Consider the following 24,197-nt stretch of genomic DNA (forward strand, 5'->3'; position numbering starts at 1 on the left):
CCTCCTCTAACAAGTATGTTTATTGAAGTTTTACTGTGTGGGCCTCATTCTTTACCATTGAAAGGACATAAGAAAGAGGATGCACAGTCAGCAATCAATATGATTTGTCAACTACTAGCTCACAATACTTTCTCTAGAAGACAAATCAAGCACAACTCAGAAGAAAAACTTTAAAAGTCTTAGAAACGTCATCATTTCCTCAATCAAGAAAAACATCCTCTCTGACGCATGAGTTTGTAGAGGCAATAATAACTAAATACAAAGGTAGTAGCAAGAAGGTGGTTGTTGTTAAGGGAACTGAAACTGTTGTTAACGAGGGTTTTCAGTTGTCTGAATTTGTGAAAGAACATAACCATGAGGAAGTGGATACACTTATACCACTACGCTTGACTGATTGCCACCATGATATGACACAAAAAGAAGTCATCATCGCATATTCCCCTAATACTGATGTACTAATCTTATTATTAGACTTAGTTGAAAATGACAGAGCAGGCCCATTAATAGTAGGATTAACCTCTATATTTTAGATATTGGTAGAGTAATAGGAAAATCCAAATACCGGGGTCTGATTGGTATACATAATTTCTCTGGCACTAACTGGGGTGACAAATTTGCTAGTGGAAAACAAAAGTGGATTCAGGCATATCTAATGTTAGCTGAAGATGACCCAGTCATGTATTTTTTGCCAGCCTTGGTACCATTGCAGTATCAAATGAATTATTGGATAGTAAATTCCCCCAAAGAATTAACAGAGGTGGGAAAATTTCTTTGGTCCTTATAGGGAAAAGTTACGAGCGATATTCCCAAAAACGAAGATGGTTACTCTTCAGGTAAAAGAATAAAGAACAGTAGTTGCTACCTAAAAGAGCAGCATTGTTGCCGCACATCCAAAGGGTTAATTACATATGTTCATAAGATAAGTCTTGCATTCAAGATAAGCAAACAGATTAAGCCAAGAGACAATTCTGGATGGCATAAAACAAATGAATCATTCCAGCCAACAATGTCTTTCAATATCACAGCCTCTAAAATCATAATGGAGTTAGTAAAATATGGATGTAAAAAATTTTGTGCAAAAATAAAAATTAAGAAGCAAGCAGGAAAGGATGGAGAGGAAAATAAACCAGCCACCGTTTACACGACGAACAGGACAAATCCAAACAGCGTGGATGCCTTTAAACCATATATTTATGAAAGTATGTTAGCAGCAATAAACAGGAGTGAGCGAACCCGGGTCAGGATATTGCGCAACACAGGTTGCAACCATAGTGTGATGGTACGAGGAGTACACCCATTGGTGGATCAGTCTCTCACGGGAGACTCGGTTATTTTGAAGGGAATAGGAGGTGAGGAGGTTACCCCTATTTGCTGTTTGAAACTGTCATGCAAATTGGTGACAGGTAATTTTTACTTTGCGGTAAAGGATTCATTGGCTGTCGAAGGAGTAGGTGTCCTGCTGGGAAATGAGGCTGGTAGAGCACCGTTCGTGCTTTGTCCCATTGTAATGGAGAAACCATTGAAGTATAGTCCTACGACTGAACTCGAGAAGGACTACCCGTATCTGTTTCCTAGTTGTGTTACCACTGGGAGTATGAAGAATAAAGTGGCTGAAAAAGAAGAAAAAGAAATCAAAGGATCGATGAACTTGGAGGATTTGTTTTCCGAAGAGGATTCCCTTGATGGTATGCAAGAAGAAAACTCTCAAGTAGGCCCTAGCAAAGAGGAACGTCAGACAAGCAGACAAAGAAGAAATAGAAAATTCAGCGTTAAAAGTAGGACAAGTGAGTAAGAAAAGGGTGATAGGATTGCAACGGAAGGAAGCAATGTTAACAGAGTTATTGTACCGTGTGGAGAATGAGACGATGGCACAGCAGTCTCCAACTTGTTATGGTAAAACAACCACACAATGAAGAGATTACAGTGTACATATTCGGATCATAATCCTTTAACTTTCGTTAATAAGATGAAAAATAATAATCAAAGGTTAAGGATGGGTTGCTTATGAAGAAATTACAGTGTATTCAGGTCATAATCCTTTAACTTTTGTTAATAAGATGAAAAATAATAATCAAAGGTTAAGAATGGGTTGCTTATGAGGAAGCATAGACCCGCCGATATCCCTGGGAATGCCGAATGGGAGATATCGTCAAATATTAATTCCCGCACTGTTGAGAAGACAGGTGACCGCCGTAGAACACGAGGCAAGACATATGGGGATAAGGATGACGACGGAGAAGATTATAAAACATTTTTTCTGGCCTGGCATGCATAAGGACATGAGCCAGTTTTGCCGTGCATGTCACGTATATCAGAGGGCTGAAAAGCCCAACGAGTGCATCAAGGAAGCTCCCTAACGCCCAAAGGAAGTACAAGGAGAGCCCTTCAACATAGGACCGAAGAAAATGTTGGCAAAAAAAAGAGAAGAATCGTAAGGAAACGGACGAAGGAAATGTCAAGGATTTGAGGAAAGGAATCGGCGAGTTAAGGAAATTTTCCTTTAGGAGACGTGAAAACGAGTCAAGGACGAATGAAGAACAGGTTTGGTATAAAGATTATGACCAGACAGTTTACGGTAAGACGGCAGGTGTTGGTCTATGCATCGGAAAGGAGATTCTCTCTCGTCAACGAGTTCCAGGAACCATTCCGGATTTTGGAGAAGAACAGTGACCAGACCTACGTTATCGAGATACCTGGAAAAAGGAAAAATCTAAGGAAGACCATATTAACTTCGAAACAGATACTTCAAGCACTGGATTTCAACGAGGAATAATCAAAGGTTAACTAGGCGGTCATTATGTTTGCAACCGCATTGTATTAATGTGAAGCATATATTAGGTATAGAGAACTTGGTTGTAGATTATTTGTCTTGGGCTGAATCGATTGATTCAGGCCCAGAATAAATAATCTTTTTTGGGGGTATCTATCTTACGAAGCTGGTCTAGTGTAGAGTAAATAGTTTATTTGTACATTGAAGAGAGGTTAGCCAGCTCTTAAGATGAGTTCTTCTTGTGTAGATTCAAGTTAATTATGAAAATTATGTAAGACTTTTGTCGTTAATTTTATTGTACAGTATTCTTTATTTAAGTCAGTATATGTAAATTTACGTTATTCTTAAGAATTAACTTTCTTATTTCACATAATTTTGTCATGAGGTCTTACGTAACCTGTTTGAGAGTGTTATGTGACCATGCAAGATAGGAACTAGGGCTTATGTAAAGTTCTTTTATATTTTCTTTTATATTTTTATGAGGTATTGCGTCATGTTTGTGAGAGAATACGCAATATGCCAAGTGCTTTGGAAAATTCACAAAAAACCTAGTGATAGGATATCTTTTTTTTGTATTTCGGGGACAAAGGGTGAGCGGAGCTAGCTGATAGAGTTGCCTCGCTGTGCATGATAGTTGCCCAGGAAACCCAGGATCCGTCTCCCTGTTGCGTGAGTAAGCATTCGAGAGAGCAATACTTGGTAACTCTTGACGCCTTGCCCAGCCCCACGCTTCCAGAACTCGTTCTCCTGGAATCTTCTGGAAGTAGCTAGGTCTCTTATAAAGGCAACCCCAGGGTAGCATAGATAGACAGATAGAGAATTCCAGCCTTAAGACAGCCATCTTCCCCCTCTCTCTCACTCTCGCACGCAGCTCTGTATTGTTTTAAAAGAGTTCAGTGAAATAACGAAGTTTTGGTGTGACAAGTATTTGTAATCATAGTGAGTACTTATCAAATTTCTCTTAGAGTTTTTGTAAACAGCCCTGCAGGAAGGTGATAGGTTCTTGTATTGTGATCTGGTTATCTATTTTCATTAAGTATCAAACTTAAATATTGTATTCAGATTTAATTTCAGGTGAAACAAGTGATTGTATAATTTTCATAAGTATTTCTTCTGTCTTAGTCTAAGGTTTATTCAGATTTAATATCTAAAGTCAATGTTATTATATAATTTTCTGATCATAACATTTTTGTCTTAATCTGAGTTTTGTACAGACTTAATATTTCGAGTGATTTATCTTGTTTTTATGTCAATATATTTATTTTTGTAAAGAGTGTATTATTTCAATTATCAGTGCAGCCTCCCTTGTATCCTGTAAAGAACCGTAGTAAGTTTGCTTGGATAATTCTTAAAAATAATTACCCAGTTTTGTTTAGAGTGTACTCAAGAGACCTTTGGATTTTCATTATATATTGCTGTATGGGAGTTATTTAACTGTTTCAGAGTTTGTGTATTAATTTTCTAAGCATAACAGATTTAATGTAAAAGCAAACAGGTGAGTTTGGAACTATAGAACTACAGAGGTTCTTTAGCACTCCAGACGTAATATATGTAATATTATATGTTTGGTTCCCAGACATGAGCCAATATCATATAAATACATATATACAGTGGAACCTCTACATACGATTGTCCCAACATACGAATTTTCCAACATCCGAATTAAAATTCGACCAACTTTCTGTCTCGACACCCGAAGTCTTGTTCCAACATACGACGTAAATCATACGCGTACGCGTGGAATTTTCTCGAAAGCGTCGATCGTAGTTTCTTGTTGACGCCGCTAGACTGCAGCACATCGGAGGGACGCCAATCGAGCGTCGCCTTGATCAGTCCTCTCATCTCGTGCGCATCATGTGGTTGTTCTCTATTCGCTCAGTTACTAACAGTGCTTTTTATCTTCCTTTTTCACATTTTGTTTTTGTGTTTTGTAATCATGGGTCCTAAAAAGCTTAGTTTCGGTTCAGGAAGTAGTAGTGGTGAGAAAAAGAAGAAGTCAATACTTTCATTAGATCTAAAACAAGAATAGAAAAGCATGAGCGAAGTTTGCGTGTTAGCGATCTGGCTAAATAATATGGCCGGAATATGTCTACGATCTCGACGATCCTAAAAAAGAAGGCAGCCATTAAAGCAGTGAAACCTTCTAAATGGGATCACGATTATTTCTAAACCTCGTAGCCCTACCCTGGAAGAGATGGAACGCCTTTTGTTAATATGGATAAAGGACAAGCAACTTTCTCTTGATAGTTTCTTTAAAAAATCTACGAAACGGTCTAGTGATCATGATGAAAAGAAAGAAAGTGAAGCAAAGAAAAGGAAGACCGAATCAAGTGAAAGTGATGAAAATTAAAAATAGAAAAGATAAAAAATGTAAAAAAAAATATAAAATTATAAAAATGAAAAAAAAAAAAAGCTAAGTTAGGTTAAAGTTCACGTAGTGTAAGTTAGAGTAAGTTATCGTACGTTATCGCAGTCGCCGTCTCTACCTCCTCACTGATCTTCCGTCTCCTCCTGCGTAGCAGTCCCTACACCTGCGCTGGCCTGTCGCTAAGGTAAAGTGTTAATAAAAACCCCTTTTTTATTTATTATTTCTTTATTATTACAATATTCTTTTTTTAGATGTTTCTGTATTATTCAATTGTATTAATGTTATGTGTAATTATGTGTAGTAATTTATTAAGGAGTTATTATGGGTTTTTAGGCTGAGGAACGAATTAAACAAATTACTGTGTATTATGGGAATATTTGCTCCAACATACGATCGTTTTAACATACGAAGTAGTTTCTGGAACGAATTAAGATCGTATGTAGAGGTATCACTGTATATATACAACGGATTTTGAGCGAAGCGAAAAATCTATTTTTGGGTGAGATAGCCATGACGTCCTGATAGAAGATTCCTTCAGTAGCTTCCTAGGGTATATTTAACTACAGTGGATATTCCCAGAGAATTAAACTAAAGGTTATCACAGAATTCTAACTTCTGGTGCGAGTACCCTAAAGGTTTCCCTCTAGGATATCGTATATCAACAGGGGACGCATGTATTAACACGCCACATAGCTATCTGCACCCCATATAGAGTTAACACTTCGATATGGAAAGGTGGAGAATAACTGGGGAGCCGTTCCACAGTTGCACTCATCCGTGGCTGCTTTTGGTACTCGAGACGTAAACAAATGGGCGCCATTGCTAAATGACGTCACGTCCGTCCTCATCCTGAGGCCAGCTTCTTGCTAATCTCCATGATACAGCAGGACAGGGCGGGGCCTGAAAGGCTGGACTAGAATAGACGGGAGGGTCCATCAGGACGTCATGGCTATCTCACCCAAAAATAGATTTCTCGCTTCGCTCAAAATCCGTTTTTTGGGCTCAAGCCATGACGTCCTGATGGAAGTGTACCAGAGAATTAATGTATCGTGGAAATTTTCCCCTTTTTATGCAAGTGCCAAGGGCTTCGAATAGAGGTATGTAACATGTCCTTACTAGAGGTTCCGTGAAGAACCAGCTTCCTGCCCCCCTGGCAGAGAAGCGATCATTGAAGAGCTACTCACCCTGCGGAGAGTTCGTGCAGGACTCGGAGACAAGACATAAGGTTAATATTCGGGTAGGAATATTATCAAGCATAGGTAAGTGATTAACATTTACTACACTCCCTGGAGGAGAGATCAATCTGGTCTCGAAGGCAGGACGAAGGTAAATATTCAGGTAGGAATATTATCAAAGCATGAGTGAGTATATAATACAAGTATATCTATATTATTCTTCTCTTTCAGAAGGAAAGGGGTAAATGAAACTATGACAATCGTATATTTCATAATAAATAATAGGAGCGGAAAGAGACGCACATGTAATAAAATAGACATTTTATTTCAAAGATTGCAGATTATTGTAATAACAATTGCAATAATAAATATAAATTTTATTTACAATAATAAAGAATAATGTACATAGAAAATAAAGACTTCAATCTTGAATCTGAAAGGAAATTTCGCTTTTAGAAACACCAGTTCCAGAGGAACGTCAGTCTTTTTCAAAGAAAACACATCATGCCCTAGAGCATGTGGCACTCCTGTAAAGTCTATGACATTTCACCTTGGTAAAAACAGTCTATCAGAAACACTAAGTGTCCATAAAATCACTATGTATCACAAAAGAGTCAACACAGACAAACGTAGAGTTAAAGTCCCAAGTAACTCACTGTTCTATGCAGAGTTAGATGGCAGGTTTCATAACACTACCTGCGGCTACCACGAAATGTTTAACTTCATGCACTTGCTTCGCGTAGTGCTTGAAGAAAACGCGCGACGATTTCCATCCTGTGAAGCTCTTAAGGCTTTCGAAATCCATGCTCTGGAAGAAGTTCAGAGAAGACGCGACTTTTCTAGGATCATTACCTGCGGGTGTACTGTCAGGATCCGCTCTGCGAATGAAGTAGGTGATTTTCGCTCTTAGTTGTTTCAGTGACACGTCACTACCCGATGTTTCTCCTTTGAAGAGTTGTCCTCCACCGAAGTCTGAAGTTCTTCGAAGATAGACCTTAAGACTCTCCACTGGGCATAGAGAGACATCTTCCTTCAGGGAGTAGATACTCCAAGGGCCCCATCTCTTGGTGGGTAGTTCTTTCTTAGCGAGAAACGTCGGATCAGGGAAGAGGGTAAGCTCTCCTGTATCTGCGAACAGGATATGACCCTCTTCTCTTGATAATGCCACTATTTCACTGACTCGGGCTCCCGAGGCGAGAGCAAAATGGAAGATAACTTTTTGAGTCAAGTCTTTTAGAGGGCACAAATCGTTGTCCAGGTTAGAGGCAAAATGGAGCACCTTGTCCAGGGACCAGGAGATAGGTTTTGGCGGAGGTGCTGGGCGTAGTCTAGCGCATGCCTTAGGTAATTTATTGAAGATATCGATGGACAGATCAATCTGGAAGGCGTACAGGAGTGGTCTAGTCAAAGTCGATTTGCAGGTGGAAAACGTGTTGGCTGCTAAGCCTTGTCCATGAAGGTGAATGAAGAAGGACATGCAAAAATCAATGGTGATTTCCGTAGGATTTTTTGCCATGACGAAAGAGACCCACTTTCTCTAGGAAGATTCGTATTGCCGTCGTGTAGATTCAGTCTTGTATTCCTCGAGGAAGTCTAGACTTTTCTTCGAGATTCCAAACCTTTTCTTTGCGGCTAAGGAGAGAAAATCATGAGATGAAGGTCCCTGACTTTCAGTGATGAAGCGAAGACAGTCGACTTCTGTACTTGTTGGGAGAGAACTGGGCCAGGGAGGGGAATCAGCGTGGGCTGCAGCTCCAGGACCAGGGGGTACCAATTGCTCCGGGGCCACTTGGGAGCCACTAGGGCTGCTGTCCCCTTGAAGGTTCTCAGTTTGGAGAGGACTTTCAGCAGAAGGTTGAGAGGGGGGAACAGGTATATCGTGGACCATCTGTTCCAGTCCAGTGACATGGCATCCACTGCTTCTGCCTTGGGGTCCTCGTACGGGGCCACATATCGAGGAAGTTGATTGTTGTCGCTCGTCGCGAAGAGATCGATCTGAAGTTCCGAACTTGGTGAGAGATGAAGGAGAATGACCTTGCGTCTAGAGACCATTCCGACTCTATTGGGCTTGTCCTTGATAGAGCGTCCGCCGTCACGTTGCGGAATCCTTGTAGGTGAACTGCAGACAGGTGCCATTTCTTCTTTTCTGCCAAACGAAAGATCGGAAGAAGTACCTGATTTATCTGGGGCGATCTCGAGCCCTGACGATTGAGACATCTGACTACCACCGAGTTGTCCAGAGTCAGACGAATGAGGATCGAGGGAGGCGGGGAGAGTTTCTTCAGGGTGAGAAGAACCGCCATGGCCTCCAAGATGTTGATGTGAAACGTCTTGAATAGGGGAGACCATGTTCCTTGAACCTGTTATTGGTGGGAGTGACCTCCCCAACCCTCCAGTGAAGCGTCCGTGTGGATGTTGATCGATAGAGGCGGGTGTTGAAGAGGAATGGACCTTTTCAGGGCCTTTGCTTCCGACCACAGCTTTAAAAGTGAGCAAAGTCTGTTTGGAAGCCCTCTCTTGAGGTCTCTTCGAGCGATGGATGCGAAACGTCTCCAGACCCCCGCGGCATCCTTTAACTGTGCGCGAAACACTGGGTTTGTCACAGAAGCGAACTGTAGAGAGCCGAGAACTTGTTCCTGCTGTCGTCTTGAGATCCGTTTGGATTTTAGAAGTCTTCTGACAGACCCTACTATTTCCTTCCTTTTCTTCTGTGGGATGGAAAGGCGGTGTGACTGAAGATCCCAATGGATTCCCAACCATTGGAACTTCTGAGCTGGAGAGAGACGAGATTTCTCGGTGTTTATCTTGAATCCCAGATGCTCTAGGAACTGGGTGACCTTGTTGCAGGCTCTTACACAATCTTCGGGCGATGTCACCCAGACTAGCCAGTCGTCTAGGTAGGCCATCACTTAGACGCCCTGAAGACGGAGTTGTTGGACGATGGCGTCTGCCAGCTTGGTGAAGATCCGTGGAGCCACGTTGAGCCCGAAGGGCATGGCCCTGAAGGCGTAACTTTTCCTTTGGAGTCGAAATCCTAGGTAGGAGGAAGCGTAATGATTCATCGGAACGTGCCAGTAGGCGTCTGCAAAGGTCTATGGAGACCATGTAGGCCCCTTGAGGCAGAAGGGTCCTTATTTGTTGCAGAGTCAGCATCTTGAACTTGTTGTTCGCAATGAACTTGTTGAGAGGGGATAAGTCTAGAATGACTCCGAGTTTGTCGGAGTCCTTCTTGGGAATGCAAAATAGTCTCCCTTGGAACCTGGATGACTTTACCCTCCTGATCACCTTCTTGTTCAAGAGTTCTAGGACATATTCTTCCAGGAGGGGGGTTGACTGTTGGAAGAATTGCTGGAAGGCTGGGGGTGGTTGAGTCCAGCTCCAGCCCAGTCCCTTCTTGACGATGCTGTGCGCCCAGGGATCGAAGGTCCAACGATCCTGGAATTGGCGGAGTCTTCCTCCCACCGGAAGCACTTCATTGCTTCTGGTGTCCCGAGGGTTTGCCACCTCGGCCGCTAGCTCCCCTTCCTCCTCTGCCTCTGGAGGGGCGGCGAGACGAATCTCTGCCAGAACCCCTGCTTGAGTCCCTACCTCTGGGACGAAAGGTAGTAGCGTGTTGCTCATATGCAGGGGTAAAGACCGGTGACTGCGACACCACTGGTTGGGGGACCAACTGAAAGGTCTGCCGTGGCTGTGTGGCCACTTGCGGAGTAGCGGTACCCGGAAACTGCCGTCTCTGTTGACGTTGCTGGGGTTTCGGCTTTTGAGGTTTCCTCTTAGGCTGAGGGCCATCGTCCTGAGAGGATTTCCTCTTCCTTGACATGCCCCACTTGTGGAGAAGGTTCCTATTCTCTGTGGCGGCCTTGTCTACAATCTCTTTCACCAGAGAGGAAGGAAAGAGATACTTACCCCAGATATTGGAGGAAATCAGCCTCCGGGGTTCGTGTTTCACCGTTGCGTTGGCAAACACGAATTCACGACAGGCTATGCGAGCCCTAGTGAAGCTATATAGGTCCTTCGTCACCGTTGCCAAGTGCGATTTGGCTAGGACCATATAAAAGTCCGGGACTCTAGTATCCCCGGCCATAAGTTCTAGCTGTACCTGGCGGGACAGCGACGCGGCAAGCCTCTCCTTCGTATCCTGTTCCCTACGAAGGAGGTGATCATTTAGCCTTGGGAGGTCCTCATTAAATTGACGACCGGCTACGTCAGGCTCTAATTTCCCTACCGTGAAGGTCGACTGGACGTCTTTCCAGTGCCTATCATCGGGAGGAACAGTAAGGGAGAAGGGTCTGCACTCCTCCAGTGCAGGGCAAGGTTTCTCTTCCTCCACTGCCTTTAAGACCGCTGTGAAGGCCTTTTCGATGAAGGGGAAAGTCGCAGCATTCGGCGCAACGAAGGTTGGATGCTTCTTGCTAAGCGCCGGCATCTTGGAGTTGGTGAAACCCCTACTCTTCACCGCCTGGGCTTGCATAGCCTGGGCCTTCGCGAGATTGAACACGATAACCTCCTTCGGTTCAGTCTCTTCCTTTGAGGCTGGTTCGGACCTGAGCCGGACGTAACAGTCCGGATAAGCCTCAAAATTCGGGAAGAATTCCACTTCTTCCAGCAAGATAGAGCCAACCCTTTCACTGATGTAGATTTTTCCAGTCGTGATTGGCATATGCTCGGCATATCTCCATGGGTTAGCTTCCGAGCAAGTGGGGAGGTCCTTAACCGAAATCCGTTTCGGTTGTTTAAGATTAACCAGAGTAGTACGGAATTGCTCCTGGGTTTCTCGTAGTTTTCTTTCCATGAGGGCTTCAAGCATCTTGAAGACCTCCTGAGTGGCCGATGGAAGAGGGTCCGGGGTGGCAGAAGTCGAAGGAACAGGTTCCTCGGACGGTGCAGGAGTTGCTGCGGGAGTAGGAGCGGGAGCGACCTCGGTCTCCGAATCAGGGTATTCCACCTGATCTTCCTCATAGTCGAGTTCCTCGCCCATGAGGTTCTTCTCCGTCTCTTCTGACACTTCCGACATATGTTCCACATTATCGGAATCTAGATGGCACTCATGCATGGACTGGGCCATGACAATATCAGGTTCCACCACGATCTGGACGGTGGGGATCTGATCACGGGGGACCACAGAGTCTTTGGATGCCTTTGGAAAAAGCAAGGCCCTTAAATCTTCGTTGGCGAGATACGGTCCGGTGGCGTTCTTCTGGAAGCCACGCACCCACTTGCGTAGCTTCTCTCGAGCGTTGTCCCTTGCCTCCGCTGAAGGAGGATCGTCGAACGCCTCGACCAAACGACTCTTGCAGACTGTACAGTTCTGCGGGTCCCAATACTTCAGGTCGCCTTTCTTGGCGGCGCAGGGGGCGTGGGTCCGGCACGCCTTGTGCCCGTAGAAGTCCGGCCGCTTCACCCCGCAGAAGTTCCTCTCACACTTCATATACTCCTCCTGTAAAAGAAAGAGATCATGAGTACATGGAAGGCATAAGAATGACTTACATTACTCTAAAATTAAGATATGTTAATCTAAATTTTCAAACATTAAAGTAATTTACAAGGCATTATAATGCTTGAGAATAATGAGCGGGAAAGGAAGTAGATAGACACATACTTGTGAATCCCGCCCAGTCGGTTACCGTAACCTTATCAGTAGGCAATTTCTTTTGTGGCCGAAGGTCACAAAACGGAAATCCATATGGATAAGCCGTGGTGGGTAGAAGCTAAGCATCTAACAGAAATTGCCCACAGGGTGTAGCAGGGTCTGAGACCACTCAGATCCCTGGAGTAGAAGGGGTATAGGAGAAACCCCTTATTAAATGTAGGTTCCGGCAATCGGCTGCACTAAGACACACAGAGTATGCTGGAATATTGTAATGTGCAATCAAACAGCATAGCCACAATCTTGGATGGTAAGACAATACCTATTTATAGAAGTGGCCAAGCCATCTGGCTGCAGCATTTTGACTGTCGGCATGTTGTCGGCAGGTATGGGAAGGGGTGCATGTCCCTTAACGTCTCAGGAGGGTGCCGGCAGACCGACGACACGCCGGAGGCCGGTCCTGCAGGGTGGAAGGCATCAAGACAGACACACTGAGTATCTAAAGTATAATACCATCGTGGCGACCGCCGCCACAGCGGCGGGTCGCCGGCAGGGGGCAGCGGCTCACGCTGCCGAAGGCTGACAGCCTGGTGAGCTTGGATCAATTCATAAGATAGATATGTATATGGTTGTATACCTAGACCGCCGGCACGCCGGTGGCCGGCTCCGAAGGTCGGCCAGCTATTACTAGGTAAAATGAGGGGTGGGACGTCAGCTGTATGTCGACGGAAGGCTGACGTCTTAGAGGGGGAGGGCATCTTATGAAAGAATGTCACCTGAGGTAGTGGCGGTTATCGCCGGCAGTAGAGGCGGCAAGGGACCGGCTCCAGGATAGAAAGAGAGAAAGGTAAGGAGGGATGGAAGGGGTAAGATCTCATACCCCTCCGGCATCCCTCCGGAGAGAGTGCACTCATGATAGGAGTGGATACTCCTAGCATCCGGCGGCAGGGAGCCGGCAGTCGGCCGGGTGCCTGGGGTAACCCAAGGGAGGGTTAGAGGGCACTCAAGAGGGGGGAAACCCCCGCCGGCCGGACCGCTGCCGGCAACCACCCCCATAGAACGCTATGAAGGGTATGTGTACCAGAGCGGCCAGCCCAGCGGGAGAACAAGTTAGCCCTACCACTCCACCCAAGGGAGGAGTTGTAGGACTAAGGACATATGTGTGTAGGCAAGCCTACACCAAAGGGATAGGTGGGGAGGGGGAAGAAGAGGGGTCTTTCTATAGAGGAGACTCTGTATGAGAACGGCCACCAAGGTAAGGGAGAACGCTCCCTAACCTAGGTTAGGTAGCCCAGAATGAGAACGGTACAGGAGTACCATCCCAAACTATAATAGGGCAGAGTCAACCCCCAGAGCTTAACCTAGAGAAGGAGGGCTAACTCCTAGGCTAGGAAAGCTTGAAAGACACATCACAAGTTGCAGAGAGGAAGGAGTAACCCAACCAGGTGCAAATGAGGAAGGGCAGAGCCGTTACTTATTTCTCGGTCCGACCCTAAGGGAGGGTCATTCCCTTAGGGTAGGCAGAGAAGCGAAAATACTCTGATTGTATACAAAATTCCCCTATATAGAAGGGGAAGTAAGACTACACAGAGGGAACGCCCGCAGACAGGGGGGATTAGGGAGCATATAGGGGTCCCTACATTAGGTTAGGGTGGAAAGATACGCAATCAACCCAGTCCCCTATATGGTCCCCTAAGGCGAAAACACTTACATCACAGTTAATAGTATGTTTAATAATGCCACAATCTTCATAACTTAACCTAGGAACACTGGTAAATATCATGCATGAAAACAAGCACTAGGCTGTCCAGCCTAGAGGCTAAGCTAGCGATCTAGTATGGGGTCGAACGGCGACCGAGACTGATGAGCGCTAAAACACGATATAAGTAATTCCTAGCTATGAAGACTAAATAACTAATAATATTAATTAGTTAAATGACCGGAGAGGGCGGTTCTGGCTAACTAAATAAAGCATGCAACATGAACAGCGACGCCATAAAATGGCGTGTCCGGTATCGGCACAGCTCTGCCACAAAACTCAATATTTTAAGAAAAGTAAAAGTTACTTTACGGCTAGAGCTTATTTAAACAATACTGGGACCTGGTACTCAACTTTCCAGAAGAAGGCGAGGCTGAAGGTAGCGACATAAAGGCGATGTAAGCAGATGAAAAACGCACTCAAGGAAAATCCGACTAAAGCGAGAAGCTACAGGCAGAAGGATGAGGACGGACGTGACGTCATTTAGCAATGGCGCCCGTTTGTTTACGTCTCGAGTACCAAAAGCAGCCACGGATGAGTGTAACTGTGGAACAGCTCCCCAGTTATTCTCCACCTTTCCATATCGAAGTGTTAACTCTATATGGGGTGCAGATAGCTATGTGGCGTGTTAATACATGCGTCCCCTGTTGATATACGATATCCTAGAGGGAAACCTTTAGGGTACTCGCACCAGAAGTTAGAATTCTGTGATAACCTTTAGTTTAATTCTCTGGGAATATCCACTGTAGTTAAATATACCCTAGGAAGCTACTGAAGGAACCTTCCATCAGGACGTCATGGCTTGAGCCCAATAATATATATATATATATATATATATATAATATATATATATATATATATATATATATATATATATATATATATATATTTGTATATATATATATATATATATATATATATATATATATATATATATATATATATATATATATATATATAATTAATTCCCAAGCCCCAATCCATCAAGTTAGGACTAGGGATGGCCAGAAAATGGCTGCTGATGACTCACTAGGTAACCCAATAGGTTCCCTGAAACCCCCCATCCCTAGCTCACAAAGATGGTGAGGTTTCACACACAACTATAAACTGTCAAGCTTGAGTGAGTTTCAAACTCCAGTCCAACAAATTGCCAGGCAGGGATGTTTACTGCAGGTTATCATAACTCTTACCCAGTACATTAACAAAAAAGTATGCACCCACTTACCTGATTCAAAACTATAACAGGAGTTTTCTTCAAGGAACTAAGCTCATGAATCTTGTGTCTCAGCTTTTTGAATGTCACAAGTCTATTAATCTCTGGTCCTTCATCAGATCTAAATACTGCAGCTATAGTATCTAAGATTACAATTCCAATTTCATGTTTTGACATCAGAGTGGACAACTGGTACTGGATACAATACAAAAAATTCTCCTGAAATTAATCATGACAAAATAACCATTAGGTGAAATGCATTACATTTACAGTACAAGGTGGACTTTGGTACCTACAGATTACTCTAGTAATCTTGGACAATGGTTTGTACTTAGGTGAAAAAATTGTTTGGATAAAGTATATTTCTTCATAATGATTTTTTTTCACAAACCCCTTACTTATAATGGAGTTACCATCACCCCCAAAAAATAAAAAACAGGTGTCTACCCAGCCTATACCTAATGTGGTGTGGGAATGATGAAAGGGATATTATCTATAGTACTGTATACACAATTTTTTTATTATAATAATTATAAAAATAATTCCTTGCACAACTTCCCCATCTCTTCACTCACTTCATACACCTTGTCTACATTATTACCAACTTTCCAAAACACAGTCCTCTAATATAGTGTAGACAAATATTTGTATACTTTATTGGATCAAGGTAGTTATACATGGACTATACAAAGAAAATTACCACTACACAGTCAGAAGCTGAATGAATTTTGTAAAGAAGTGACTTAATAAGTAAGAAGTAAAACCTGATGGGGTAAACAAAATTATGATTTTACTACTGTAATAAAGTTCCTTATTTCTATACTCAACTCATGTTTGTGTTGCTTCTTCTCCAGAAGCCCGTTTTAATTGAGACTCCCCTGTAAAACTTAGAAAATTAAAAAAAATTCCATTTTCTTTTGCTTCAAATAATACATGCTCTTAACAAAGGAATATAGTACTCTAACATAGTGGTAGAAAGCTTAGGTTATCTCCTTTTGATACTGAGTCATTAAGGAGGAGGGTGGGCATACATATGAACAGAAGGTGAGTATAGAAATAAAATCTATTATTAACATCCTAATTGTTTCTATGAATCTCCACTGATGTTCCTATTGCTAACTCCCATATTTTGCGGGAGGTTGGTTGCAATTGAAGGAAAGACACGGATAAATTTGAAAGCATGTGATGTAACGAGATTAAGGTTACAAACCTAGTCTAGATTAATTGTCTACCTTACTTTGATAAACTGTTTAAATTAAAGTTTGAGAAGCAGGATTCGAGAATGTTTACCAAAGTAATAAAAAATACAGTATTGTACTGTATTGAAGAATTCTTTTATTAAGATATTGTTTTGCAAACACCTACTTGGTATGCCCTGGAACTGTTGTTAGAAACTTTCCAAAGAAAATTCATACAAAAAATCAGGGAAGTAACTGCACTCATATCATGCGTCTTCACTCTAAAGCACAGATGATTTTTTTATCTAACTCCTTCTGCGCTTCTGTGATCAAATTTTAACAAGGAATGTCAGAGTATTTTTGGTTAGTGGGTGATTGTGGAACCTCAGCCATAAAAACAAAATAGGGACACTACCTCTATTACCTTTTTTGGGCTCAAGCCATGGCGTCCTGATGGAAGGTTCCTTTTTGGTAGCTTCCTTGGGTAAATAACTACTAAGATATTCCCAGAGAATTTAACCACAGGTTATCACAGAATTCTAACTTCTGGAGCGAGTATCCTAAAGGTTTCCCTTTTAAGACATCGTATATCAACCGGGGACGCATGTATTAATGCGCCACATAGCTATCTACACCCCGAACAGAGTTAATGCTTCGGTGTGTAAGGGTTGAGAATAGCTGGGAGCCGTTCCATAGCTAATCTCATTCGTGGCTACTACTGATACTCGAGACGTAAACAAACGGGCGCCATTGCTTAAATGACGTCACGTCCGTCTTTATCCTTTGTTCAGTAGCTCGCCCTACTTAGACGGATTTTCCCTGTGCTTTACTTATCGCTTTGCATCTACGTAATGTCGGTACCTTCAGCCTCGCCTTCTTCTGGAAAGTTGAGTACAAGGTTCCAGTATTGTTTAGTTAAGCTCTGACCGTAAAGTAAATATTACTTTCCGAGATAATTGCTGTTCTGTGGCAGAGCTGTGCCTCTACTGGACCCGCCATTTTATGGCGTCGTTGTTGTTATGCATGCCTTATTTAGTTAGCCACAACAACGCTTCCGGCCTTATTTACTAATCGAATACATTAGTTTATTTAGTCTTCATAGCTAGGAACTTTTATATCGTGTTTCGACGCTTTTTATCGGTCATCGATTGACCTCATACCAGTCGGCTACTATAGCCCCCAGGCCAGAGCGCCTGTATATAAGTGTTCATGCATGATTTTATTAGTGATCCTAGGCTAAGTTATGAAGATAGTGGCATTATTTTTACAATACTTTCGACCGTGATGCAAGTGTTTTTTCGCCTTCAGGGACCATATAGGGGATAGGTTAGTTAGTGTCCCTAACTAACCTAACCTCCTCGTAGGACCCCTATATGCTTCCTTCATCCCCTGCCTTGGCACTCCCTCTGTTTAGCCTTGATTTCCTTTCTGAGTAAGGGGATCAAGTGTCTAATGGAGTATTCATCGCCTCTCAGTCCTCCCTAAGGGAATGACCCCCCCTTAGGGTTGCGTCCGAGAGTGAGGTTAGGCTAGCCCTACCTCTATGGCTAGGAATAGTCTATGACCGTCCTGCCATAGCGATATGTCTTCTATCCTTCCTAGTTCAGGGCTTCTAGCCCTGTTCTAGGTTAGGTTTTGGAAGGTTACTCTGTCCCCTGCTGAAACTGTACCCATGCACCGTTTCAGCCTAGCGGCCTTATCTTAGGTTAGGGAGTGTCCTCCCTTTCCCTAGTGGCCGCTCTGGTACAGAACCCCTTCCTTGGAAGACTCTTCTCTTCTCCCCTCCCCACCTATCTCTTGTATAGCCTAGCCTACACTTAGGTTAGTCTATACCCATCTGTCCCCTGTCCTACAACTCCTCCTTAGGGTGGAGTGATAGGGCTACCTTGAGCTTCCTTGTGCAGTCCGCTCTGGTACATATACCCTTCATAGTGTCCTATGGGGTTAGCCACTGGATGCGTTCTGCATGTGGAGGTCTCTCCCCTCTTGGGTGTCCCCTAGCCCTCCCTTGGGCTACCCTGCCCCCGGTCCCCTGCGACCCCAGCTCCTGGGTGATAGAGCCTGCCTCTATCATGGGTACACCCTCTCAGGGGGGGATGTTTGGATTCCATGACTGGACTTCTTACATCCCTCCCCCTGTCTCTCTCTCTATCCGGGTGCCGGTCCCTTGCCGCCTCCACTGTCGGCGATACCTGCCTCCTACCTTGGTGACTCTCCCCTACCCTCATGCCGCCAGCCCCCCCGCTTGCCGGGGGACTGTCGACCGCCGCCGGCTCCCGCCGACGGCCTTCCTCCTTCCTCCTAGCTTCACCGTCCGCCTGCCGGTCGGCCACCGGAGTGCCGGCATTTACTGCCGGCAACCTGGTTCAGCTATAACCATCCTTATCCCAGTCACCAATCCGGCATCCTCCGACCGCCGGAGCCGCCGCTCCTCTGCCGGCGTGCCGCCGTTGTGCCGGCGGCCGCCACCCTGGCTTTACTCTTGACTTACATTTTGTCTGTCCTAATGCCAGAAACTCTGCTGGAGCGGCCTCCGGCGTGCCGGAGGTCTGCCGGAACCTCCCGGAGGCGTCAAGGATACTTGCACCCCCTTCTCCTAGCTATCACTTGTATACTGATAGCCCTACACTGCAAACAGATAGCCTGTTTACACTCTTTAGATCAGTGCCTTGGTACTGTTCTATTAGTAATCATGCTGTCCCTTTGCATTCTTCAATATTCCAGCATGCTGCGTGCATCTTAGCGCGGCTGGTTGCCGGGAGCAGTTACCCTAAGGGACCTGTTAGTTCCCCAAATTGGGGACTGAGTGATCTCAGTCCCAAACTTATCCTTGGTTTTCCATGGAATTCCATTGCCCTGTGGAATTTCAGGGAATACTATCCTGTGCCTTCGGCCATCTCGGATTACCCAGGGATAATGCTTGTGGTAGCCAGACGGGCGAGATGCATGGAGTATGTTCTCTTTACTACTTCAATCTCTATGCATCACACCCTTTCTTTAAGTTAATATTAATGATTAATCTTAACTTAGCTTAAGAACCATTCTTATGACTCCCCCATACTCATTTTCTCTTTCTTCCACAGGAGGAGCAGATGAAGTGTGACTTCGACTTCTGCGCTGTGAAACGCCCGCACTTCTACGGGCATACGGCTTGCAGGACTCACGCCCCTTGTGCTAACAAGAAAGGGGATCTGAAATTCTGGGACCCACTGGATTGTACGGTCTGCCAGGCTTAACTAGTTGATGCCTTCCATAACCCTCCCTCAGCGGAGGTCAGGGACACTTCTCGGGAGAAGCTACGCAAGTGGGTGCGTGGCTTCCAGAAGAATGCCACCGGACCGTACTTGGCCACTGAAGAAATGAGGTCACTCTTGTTCCCTAAGGCCTCCCCTGATTCAGTGGTACCCAAGGATGTGATTCCCACTGTCCAAATTACAGTGGAACCTGATGATGTCATGGCTCAGTCCATGCACGAGTGCCGCCTGGATTCTGAAGATGACGAACATATGTCGGACGTCTCGGAAGACACAGAGAAGACTCTTATGGCTCAAGGAGCTGAAGATGATGAAGACCAGGTGGAATACGCCGAGTCGGAGCAAGAGGTCGCTCCTCCTTCCATCTCCGCTCCTACTCCTACACCGACGGAAGTATCTATCCCGTCTACCTCCACGACCCCGGATCCCTCTTCTTCCACTCAAGAAATGATCCGGTTGATTAGAGCCGTCATGGACGACAGGTTAAAGGAGAATCAGGAGTTCATCAGGTCCATGATGGGATCCAGAGAACCGAAGAGGATTTCGGTTAAGGATCTCCCCGCTTGCTCACATGCCAACCCGTGGAGGTATGCTGAGCATATGGTTATCGCGACCGGCAGGATCTTTGTCAGCGACAAGATCGGCACGGTCCCTTTGGAAGACGTGGAGTTCTTCCCAAACTTTGAGGCCTACCCGGACTGTTACGTCCGACTTCGTTCCGAACCTGCCTCTAAGGAAGAGACCGAACCCAAGGAAGAGATAGTGTTCGATCTCGCGAAGGCCCAGGCTATGCTAGCCAACACATTCAAGAGTAGGGGTTTTACCTGCTCCAAGCTTCCGGCCCTGAGCAAGAAGCACCCTACTTATGTCGCACCTGAAAATGCGGTTCTTCCATTCTTGGAAAAGGCCTTCACTGCGTGCCTTAAAGCTGTGGAAGAGGGGAAAGCCTGCCCTGCACTGGAGGAGTGCAGACCCTTCTCCATAGTCACTCCCCCTGACGCTCGACACTGGAAGGATATCCAGCACACTTTCGTCGTGGGAAAGCTAGATCCTGACGTCGCCGGACGTCAGTTTAACGAAGACCTCCCTAGGCTCAACGATCACCTCCTTCGTCGGGAACAAGATACGAAGGAGAGGCTCGCAGCATCTATGTCTCACCAAGTCCAACTTGAAATTATGGCCTGTGACACCAGAGTACCAGACCACTACATGGTACTCTCCAAATCCCACATGACAACCGTGATGAAGGACTTGTACCACTTCATAAAGGCTCGGAGAGCCTGTCGTGAATTCGTGTTCGCAGGTGCCACTGTGAAACACGAACCCCGGAGGCTGATTTCCTCCAACATCTGGGGCAAACACCTCTTTCCTTCTGACCTTGTGAAGGAAATCACCGACAAAGCCGCCACGGAGAATAGGAACCTTCTCCACAAGTGGGGCATGTCAAGAAAAAGGAAACCCTCTCAGGACGAAGGACCTCAACCTAAGAGGAAATCCCAAAAACAGAAACCCCAGCAACGTCAACCAAGACGTCAGTTTCCGGGACCCGCTACCTCCCAAGTGGCAGCTCAGCCACAACAGACCTTTCAATTGGTCACCCAACCGGTGTTGTCACAGTCACAGGTCTTCACCCCTGCTTTCGAGCAACAGACAACTACCTTTCGTCCCAAAGGTAGAGGCTCGAACAGAGGTGCAAGCAGAGACGCATCTCGCCGTCCCTCCAGAGGCAGAGGAGGAAAGGGAGCTAGCGGCCGAGGCAGCAAGCCCTCGGGACACCAGAAGCAATGAAGTGCTTCCGGTGGGAGGAAGACTCCGCCAATTCCAGGATCGTTGGACCTTCGATCCCTGGGCACACAGCATCGTCAAGAAGGGTCTAGGCTGGAGTTGGACTCAACCACCCCCAACCTTCCAGCAATTCTTCCAACAATCAACCCCCCTTCTGGAAGAATATGTCCTAGATCTCTTGAACAAGAAGGTGATAAGGAAGGTAAAGTCCACCAGGTTCCAAGGGAGACTGTTTTGTGTCCCCAAGAAAGACTCCGACAAACTCAGAGTCATTCTGGACTTATCCCCCCTCAACAAGTTCATAGCGAACGACAAGTTCAAGATGCTGACTCTTCAACAGATAAGGACCCTTCTGCCTCGAGGTTCCTACAGGGTCTCCATAGACCTGGCGGATGCCTACTGGCACGTTCCAATGAACCATCACGCTTCCTCCTACCTAGGATTTCGACTCCAAAGGAAAAGCTACGCCTTCCGGGCCATGCCCTTCGGCCTCAACGTGGCCCCTCGGATCTTCACAAAGCTGGCGGACGCCATAGTACAACAGCTCCGCCTCCGAAACGTCCAGGTGATGGCCTACCTCGACGACTGGCTAGTCTGGGCTCCATCGCCCGAAGATTGTGTAAAATCTTGCAACAAAGTCACCCAGTACCTAGAACACCTGGGATTCAAGATCAACGAGAAGAAATCTCGCCTCTCTCCAGCTCAGAAGTTCCAGTGGTTGGGAATCCAATGGAACCTTCAGTCACACCGCCTTTCCATCCCCCAGAAGAAAAGGAAGGAAATAGCAGGGTCTGTCAAGCGACTGCTGAAATCCAAACGAATTTCAAGACGCCAGCAGGAACGAGTTCTAGGCTCTCTACAGTTCGCCTCAGTGACAAACCCAGTGCTTCGTGCACAGCTAAAGGATGCCGCGGGAGTCTGGAGACGTTCTGCATCCATCGCTCGAAGAGACCTCAAGAGACGGCTTCCAAACAGACTTCGACTTCTCCTAAAGCCGTGGTCAGAAGCAAAGGCCCTGAAAAGATCCATGCCTCTCCAACACCCTCCTCCATCACTCAACATCCACACGGACGCTTCGCTGGAGGGTTGGGGAGGTCACTCCCACCAAAAACAGGCTCAAGGCACCTGGTCTCCCCTGTTCAAGACGTTCCATATAAACATCTTGGAGGCCATGGTGGTCCTTCTAACTCTGAAGAAATTATCCCCGCCGCCCTCGATCCACATTTGTCTAACCCTAGACAACTCGGTGGTAGTTCGTTGTCTCAATCGCCAAGGCTCAAGATCGCCCCAGATAAATCAGGTGCTTCTCCCAATCTTCCGTCTGGCGGAGAAGAAAAAGTGGCACCTGTCTGCAGTTCACCTACAAGGATTCCGCAACGTGACAGCGGATGCTCTATCGCGGACAAACCCGATAGAGTCGGAATGGTCTCTAGACGCAAGATCATTCTCCTTCATCTCTCACCAAGTCCCAGAACTTCAGATAGATCTCTTTGCAACGAGCGACAACAATCAACTTCCTCGGTATGTGGCCCCGTACGAGGACCCCAAGGCAGAAGCAGTGGATGCCATGTCACTGGACTGGAACAGATGGTCCAAGATCTACCTGTTCCCTCCCACCAACCTTCTGTTGAAAGTCCTCTCCAAACTGAGAACCTTCAAAGGGACAGCGGCCCTAGTGGCTCCCAAGTGGCCCCGGAGCAACTGGTACCCCCTGGTCCTGGAGCTGCAGCCCAAGCTGATCCCTCTCCCGGGCCCAGTTCTCTCCCAACAAGTACAGAAGTCGACTGTCTTCGCTTCATCATCGAAAATCAAGGACCTTCATCTCATGATTTTCTCTCCCTAGCCGCAAAGAAGAGGTTTGGGATCTCGAAGAAAAGTCTGGACTTCCTAGAGGAATACAAGACCGAATCCACAAGACGGCAATACGAATCATCCTGGAGGAAATGGGTCTCCTTCGTCAAGATAAAAAATCCTAAAGAAATCACGATTGATTTCTGCATGTCCTTCTTTATTCACCTTCATGGACAGGGATTAGCAGCCAATACGATTTCAACCTGCAAATCAGCCTTGACCAGACCAATTCTATATGCTTTCCAAATTGATCTGTCCAGCGACATCTTCAACAAACTACCGAAAGCATGTGCTCGCCTACGCCCAGCACCCCCACCGAAACCGATCTCCTGGTCACTAGACAAGGTGCTCCATTTCGCCTCCAACTTGGATAATGATTCATGCCCTCTCAAGGATCTGACTCAGAAAGTTATATTTCTCTTTGCTCTTGCTTCGGGAGCTCGAGTCAGCGAAATAGTGGCATTATCAAGAGAAGACGGACACATCCTGTTTACCGATACAGGAGACGTTACCCTCTCCCCTGATCCGACGTTTCTCGCCAAAAATGAATTACCCACCAAAAGATGGGGCCCCTGGAGAATATGCCCCCTGAAGGAAGATGCCTCTCTATGCCCAGTAGAGAGCCTCAAGGTCTATCTTCGCAGAACTTCGAACTTTGGTGGAGGCCAACTCTTCAAAGGAGAAACATCGGGCAGCGACCTGTCACTGAAACAATTAAGAGCGAAAATCACCTACTTCATTCGCAGAACAGATCCTGACAGTACACCCGCTGGTCATGATCCTAGGAAAGTTGCATCATCTCTGAATTTCTTTCAGAGTATGGACTTTGAAAGCCTTAAGAACTTCACAGGCTGGAAGTCCTCGCGCGTTTTCTTTAAACATTATGCGAAACAAGTGCACGAAGTCAAACATTTTGTGGTAGCCGCAGGTAGTGTTATGAAACCTGCACCTAACTCTGCGTAGAACAGTGAGTTACTTGGGACTCTAACTCTTCGGGTGCCTATGTTGACCCTCGAGCGATACATAGTGATGTCGAAAACACTTAGTGCTTTTATAACTGTTCTTATCCCAGGTGAAATGTCATAGTTGTGACACAAGTGCCACATGCCCTGAGCATGATGTGTTTTATTCAAAGACTTGCGTTCCTCGAGAACGAGTGCCTACTAATAAACTTGAAATTCCTTTTCAGATTTAAGAGCAAGTCTTTATTACTATGTACATTTTAATTACTGTAAATAAACTTTACTTATTGCTGTA

At 45.5% G+C, this 24,197-nt stretch overlaps 1 protein-coding gene across 1 annotated transcript in view; it reads right to left on the reverse strand.

The window, feature by feature from the left end:
* Positions 1–24,197, reverse strand: part of LOC137615232 (DNA repair protein XRCC3-like) — a 400,961-nt gene that overhangs the window by 303,241 nt on the left and 73,523 nt on the right. Inside the window, exon 5 of the mRNA XM_068344925.1 lies at positions 14,885–15,091. Within this exon, the coding sequence (XP_068201026.1) occupies positions 14,885–15,091 (207 nt within the window). The remainder of the gene's footprint in view (positions 1–14,884; positions 15,092–24,197) is intronic.

This window comes from Palaemon carinicauda, chromosome 21 (assembly GCF_036898095.1).
Source record: "Palaemon carinicauda isolate YSFRI2023 chromosome 21, ASM3689809v2, whole genome shotgun sequence".
Lineage (NCBI taxonomy): Eukaryota > Metazoa > Arthropoda > Malacostraca > Decapoda > Palaemonidae > Palaemon > Palaemon carinicauda.